Source organism: Apteryx mantelli, chromosome 28 (genome assembly GCF_036417845.1).
Source record: "Apteryx mantelli isolate bAptMan1 chromosome 28, bAptMan1.hap1, whole genome shotgun sequence".
Taxonomy (NCBI): Eukaryota; Metazoa; Chordata; class Aves; order Apterygiformes; family Apterygidae; genus Apteryx; species Apteryx mantelli.
The window spans coordinates 2,974,405-2,980,783 of NC_090005.1; the positions used below are offsets into that span (position 1 = coordinate 2,974,405).

General features: G+C 43.5%; 1 protein-coding gene across 1 annotated transcript; it reads right to left on the reverse strand.

The window, feature by feature from the left end:
- Positions 1-313: 313 nt before the first annotated feature.
- GIP (gastric inhibitory polypeptide) lies at positions 314-5,079 on the reverse strand. Its single transcript, XM_013950276.1, has 4 exons — positions 5,006-5,079; positions 3,840-3,986; positions 3,381-3,512; positions 314-410 (listed from the first exon to the last, which is right to left on the reverse strand). The coding sequence occupies exons 1-4, from the start codon at positions 5,077-5,079 to the stop codon at positions 314-316; spliced, it is 450 nt and encodes a 149-aa protein (XP_013805730.1).
- Between the last annotated feature and the right edge of the window lie 1,300 nt (positions 5,080-6,379).

Consider the following 6,379-nt stretch of genomic DNA (forward strand, 5'->3'; position numbering starts at 1 on the left):
CTCATAAAACAAGGGGAAAAGAGTTCTTCTAATCTCCCTTCTCTAGACAGTCATCATTTGAAAACTGTTTTTCCCCACTTTGTCATAAAGGTGGCTGGAAGATACCTTTGCAGAGCCAAACTCTGGCCAGAGCTCTTAACTTTCCAGACTAATCCAGTTGAGCTGCACCGTGTCAGCACCGAGTGGTTATCTATGGAAATCCTAAACCCATTGACTGAGCACTGCAGCAAGCATCTTTGCGGCAGGGCCTTTGTACAGTGCTGGGAAGGGATCTGAGGGATGTTTTAAGAACAGAAATAGGTAGAACAGCCACTCACGTTGGTCTGCAGAGATCAGCTGAAATCAGCCATGTCAGAAACTCCTGGCTCAAAACATCCTTCAAATCTTCTGATCCTTCTGGAGAAGTAAAACTGCAAGAAATATCCCATGACATAAATACAAAGGAGAGAAAACAATCCAAATGCAGAATGTAACAGCCGCTTATTCCAATACCCCCAAGTTCACAGGAACATTTTATTTTCTTTCTGTTATATCTTTGACTCAATGCATTGCTCACCAGCCTGTCGGTCCTGGCAACTTTTCCTTTTTTATCTTTTTTGCTGCTTACTGCCAGTTGCTTCCATCTTTCCTTCTGTGAAACTCTCAAGGGTTTTTTTGTTGCTAGAAAATCTGGGCATCTCACACTTGGGTTCAGAGCTCCTGTCTGTCCCACAGAGCTTGAGAAATGAGACTGTTCTGCAGAGCTAGCAGCGCCAGTGTCAATGGGGAGGAACTGACAGGGATGAACTGCTCTGAGAAAAGAGAGCCAGAAGGATTTCTCTCTCTCTTCCTGCTACGATTGGGCCCTGGGTCTCAGCTGAGCCTGACTCAAATTAGACACCTCAGGCTCTTGTCTCAGTTCATCTCTCTTCTGCCTTCACTGCTTCATATCTCCACAGTCAGGAGGCTGCATTTTCTTCTTTTCCTATTTTTCAGTACTCCCTGTTATTCTTAACTAAATTTATCACTTCATCCTTTTTTTTTCCTCTCTGCAGCCTTTCCTCCCCCTATATTCTGAAACATCCATGTATAAAATCTCTGCTTCTCAGCCTAGATCAAGAATTAGTTAGTGCCACATGGATCCACATCCTTTTAGTCTTCTCTACCCTCTTCTTCCAGGTGCCGCTTAGGTGCCTGACAAAGTTAGTTATTTCCTGCCTAACAGAAGTCCCTCTGCTACTGCCTGAGCATCCCAGCAGAGCCATAAACAGTGAGAGACTGTTTGAATTAAAGGGCATTTTGCTTTTAGTAACAGTTTTTCTGTACTGTGAAACAGAAGTGCCAGTGGGGAAGAAAGAATACGGGGAAATCTTGATGGCTGGGAGTTGCCCCAACTGTAGCCAAAGGAATTCACAAGAGCTTTAACCCCTTTTTGACACGATGAGCTCCTTGCACAAAGCACTGCCTTGGACTTGACAGCTTTGGGATGCCTAACAGGGAGCATGTCCGTCAGGCTTGGGGCACAAGGGGGAGTTGTCCCCCAACTCCCCAGCACCCCATGTTCATTTATATACCCGGAAGGCTTCAAAGCAATGGCAGAGCGTGAGTGAAGCAGCGTCTATGCTCCAAACTCACAAAGGAAAGTCTTTGTTTCCAAGGACTTTCCCTTGGAAGTCACATTTTTTATTTGCAATTAAGGAGATTAGGGGAGACACTAGAAAACAAATTTTTTTAAAGAATGAGGCTAATTAAGCTGATTAATCTCTAGCATCAAAGGTTTTCCCTTTTTTTCCCCTTGTAAGAACAGGTTAGACAAACATCTGTCAGGAACAGTTTAGGTTGAGTTGATCCTGCCTTGGAGCAGAGGTCAGACTAAATGACCTCTTGAGATCTCTCAAAGCCCTGGTTTCTTTGATTTTGTATTTTCAGTATGATTAGCAATTCTTGGTGTCTGATTTTCTGAGTGCTCAGCCTGAAACACCTCTGTGAACCATAACTGCGCTCCTTTCCCCCACCCAGGGTCATTTCTTCCTTCCCGCCTTGTTTCTAAGGCAGTTGGCATGCAAAGACTGTGAAAGGCTGCAAATGCCACCAGCTACTTGTTCCAGATGACTGTCCCGTGACTCCTTGTAGATAGAGACTTAGTATTTTTGCGAGGAGACACTAGAATTGTGCCTGAAGGATGTGGGCTGCGTGCAGTGAGTGCCTGTATTCCTCTGTGCCACCATTTTAGGACTTAGCAATAGCAACCTGTTAGGTTTTGTAAAATCCCCTTCATGTTAAAGAAAGGAAATGTTTCCCTCGTTTATATGTGTTTTTTTTTTTTTTTTAATACAGAATGTATCTGAGAACAGATTTGTATTTGGACTAAAGCACGCAATTTGTTTTTTCGAACATTTGTGCCATAAGCTAAGACTGGGGGAGGTGAAACGGGCCATTGACAGGCTGTGGATATGCTGACACAGCACAAAGCGGCAGCGCTGCGATGCACAAGTGTGCTCGCAGCCAGATGGCTTGGGAAACGAAGGCGCTCTAGCTGCAGCGGCGGAGAGCTCCATATGGACTCATTTACCTTGCCGAGAGGTACCTGTTCAAAGCTAGCTCTTATCGCCATCATTACTGCGAGCTGGGTAGACACAGCAGAAGAATCTATCTAAATGTCCAGGTTGACCGAGTTGCAAAATAGCCAATAAAAGGCACAGGTCAGAAACAAACTGGGAAATTTTTCTTCGGTCACTCAGGCTTCTCTCCTGTATGGTTTCGTGTTTAGATGACAGGGTTTTCGTAAGGTGAGGTTATAGCAGTGATATGAGGAAAAAACGGTTTGTTTTTAACTGGTTATCACGTTCTCAGTGAAATAGTTTTTTCCCCCGTGGGTGGATTTGATCAAATCAAAATGTCTGATAGAAAATGTATCAATCCCATCTCATTTTTCCACTGGAAGGTCTTCTTCTGATAAGGTGAAAGGGCTTTGTTTTGATTAGCTCAAAACACTTCATTTTGGCTTCACCGTTACGGTGATGTTAGCATGTTATAGGAATGCATGTGCTTCAGCCTTGTCAAAAGATAGTGCTTTGACCTTATCGGAGTATGGAGTTGATGAGGCTATTCTGACATTTCTAAAACCAAAACCCCCTGAACCCCTCCACCCCCATGTTTTCCAAAATGTGCATTTTGTGAGACATTTAAAAATTTAGAAACTTTTTGTCTTTGTTCTTTTCCTCCCTCATGAGGCAGAGTTTCAAAATATGAAATTTCCTTTTGAAATGGAAATCTTCCCCCCTCCCCATGCTGACATTGTTGGCACTGATTCCTGCCCCAAAATATCCCCACATAAACACTGGGGGACCTCTCCCTCCATGCAATCACAGTTTTTCTCTCTTTCTGTTCTCTGATCTCACCTCTGATTTTTCTTGTTTTTTAGAAGCCAGGCAAAGAAGTCTTTGGCTTCCTGGGTGCCCAGGTCCAGGCTTTGGCCATTCACAGCTGATACTTGTGGCTCAGCTTCCCTCTTGTATGGTTCAATGATGTTGCTGGAAAGGCAAAATTGGAAGATATCAGCCTGGAATGCCACAAGAGGGTGCTAAAATGCTGCTTTTCCACAAAATTCAGCTCCCTCCCATTCCATCTACCAGCAGCCAGAGAAGAAGGTGGTTTGGATAGGTAGTGGGATAGTTGTGCTGTCTGCCGACAGAGAAGAAACATTTCTAGGGCTTAAAAGAAAGAAAAAACAAGTCCCCAGAGAATCACTGCTGCAGTCCAAGAAAAATATCCTCGGCTCTATGTTCTTTTGTAGCCATCAGTTGGTTGATGACAGCTCAAGTTTGGATCGTAGGAGCCCTGAAAGTCTACACACTTACTCGCTTTTCTTCTCTCGTCTGGCTAGCAACCATTCCACAAAGTTCTTCTTCAGCATGTTATCCATCGTGCGGCTGTAATCGCTTGCCAGCGTGGCCTCAGAGTAGCGCCTCTGCACTGCTCTGGCACTGGGACTCCTTGTACTTACACTAGGGTAAGAGCACAGACACAAGTGAGTCCAGCACAGATGGGGAACAAACTCTACACAGACTTTTGCTTGGACTTCCACGTGTAGCTGCTATAGTCAGCAAGGTTTTGTAATCAGTTTTAATCCCTCTTGGTACCGGTGACCATTCCTGCACTGTAAAGTGCAGAGATGGCTAGAGAATGGGCTAGCACGTGTCTCATCCATTTTGCTGGCTGCTAACCCAACTGCAGCTCAGATTCAACTATAGAGGAGGAGCTGAGCTTGGGATATTTACTGATAGTCTGGACATGGTCTTCCCTACCATTGCCTGATTCACACGGACTGGAAGTTTGACTCAGTGCTACGGTACCAAGTCCACTCAGGCTCCGACCTAGGGCCAAGGGAACCTCTTCCTGTGTCCTTGAGAGCCTAAAAGGTGGATGGCAGGAGACAAGGTCCGACCTTGATACCGGTGCTGGCCTGTCAGTGTAGACATAGTTGGTGGCCACTTAAGTTAACAAAGGATACCAAGGCTGATTCTTTTTTCCTACTACTGTCTGGAGTTGCAGCAACTCTTACTGCTCTGATAAGGATTCTTTTGGATCCTCTCAGAAATTTCATGGAGTCAAGAAGAGAGGGGAAGTCTTCATTATGTGCCTACTTTATATTATTGGTCATATTTTCAAATGCCTCCGCATACTGGGTGCCCCCTAGCCTCATTCATGTGAGACAATTACATCTCATTTCTAGTTCCCAGCCAACCTGGTTGACATCCAGCCTGTTCCTCCCAACCCCGAGCCATGAAGCTTGTAGAACCTGGGAGTTCTTGGCTCTGACTGAAAGGCTCAGGGCTTTAGTTTGATATCTCTCTTATCGTTTGCTCATCTCTGTACACTTGGCTGTCTGTCTATTATCCAAGATCTACCTGAGGACTGATGTTCTCACCCGGTTACCAAGATGCCAATGGAAAGAGTCCATTTGCCTGCAGTGGGGAGTTGGAAAAGGCTCAAAATGCATTGTGGGCTGTTCCTAAACACTTACCCTGAGACATTCTCTTCCATCAAAACAAGGCTCAGAGAGGCAAAAAGCAGAGAGAGAACTTTCAAAGACTTCATTTTCTTGGCTTGTTTCTTGGTTCAAAAGTAGAAAGCAATTCAGATGTCTGGCCCCTATAAAGCATGGGGACAGATAAGTGACAGGAAAGTAAACCCAGAAAGATGTGCAGTGGTTAGGCACGCGTCTGTGCTTGTAAACGTGTTTCTTTGGTCCCCGTGCTTGGAACAGCCTTCTCCATCCTACAAAGCCCCCCTCTGCCATTGCCAGTTAAATTGCTTTCTCAATGCCAATGCTCTTTCCTGCCCTGGTGTCTTTTAATGTTTGTTCCCTATACTTTTATTGTAACCATCAAATTCATTGTGGGTTGCACATTCCTTGAGGCAAGGACATTGTCTTCCTCCATGTTTACAAGCTGACCCTGTTGGTGCCTCATTGTGCTTTAAGGGTTGATTCGACCTTAAGTATGTGAAAGGGAGTGTACGTTTGGATCAGGCAGTTCAGTAGCAAGCAGGAGTAGCGTGGCATCCCGACTGTCCCACGCTACAGTTCTGCGGGATTTAGGAGGCTGATCTAATTTCTGGGAGATTTTTCTCTTGAGAGAGGTAATGCCTTAAGGAGAGACTGGAGCCAAAACCAGTGAGTATCAACTATGAAAAATATCCCATGGACAGTGACAGGATCAGATCCCAAGATTTATTAGTTTCAAGCTGTTCCTAGTCCTCGTGTCCACAGTTCAGCTCACTAGCCCGTGGACATTTGAGATCTTTTAATTACTATCCCAGCTCTACAAACTCTGTACAAAATTGGTTTTTATCATGGCTCATAGATATATTTTATTGTTTTTCACTTTTCGTTATAGATATTTCTGGAAATTGCATTGCAATAGAGAGTTGCTATTAACAAGAATAATACAGTAACAAAAAGGACAGGGCTAGATCAGGACTCAGGTATCCCATCCTTCAAAAATTTGTTTATGCATTAATGTAACTTTACTCATATAAGTAGCTATTTGTACTCTTACAACAGCCTTTATTATTATTTTACAGAAAGTAGGAGTCTGAATGTTGTTCATAATTAAGACACTATTTCTAGAAAGCTATGACATTTTTACAAATGTTTTCAGCCCTTCTTAAGTGAAAAAAATACTAAATGCATTACATTATCTCAGATACATCAAGATCAGATGAATACTCCTAAAAGCAAAGGTGTAATATTCTGTGAACATTGGCAAAAATCCCTAAAATACTTTTAGCTAAAACAATAAAAGATAAATACTTACAGTGTGCTAACAGCAAAAGTAAATTCCATTATACAAAAAGCCAAAGAATATTTTAAATGAGAATTGAAAAAGTGTCATGA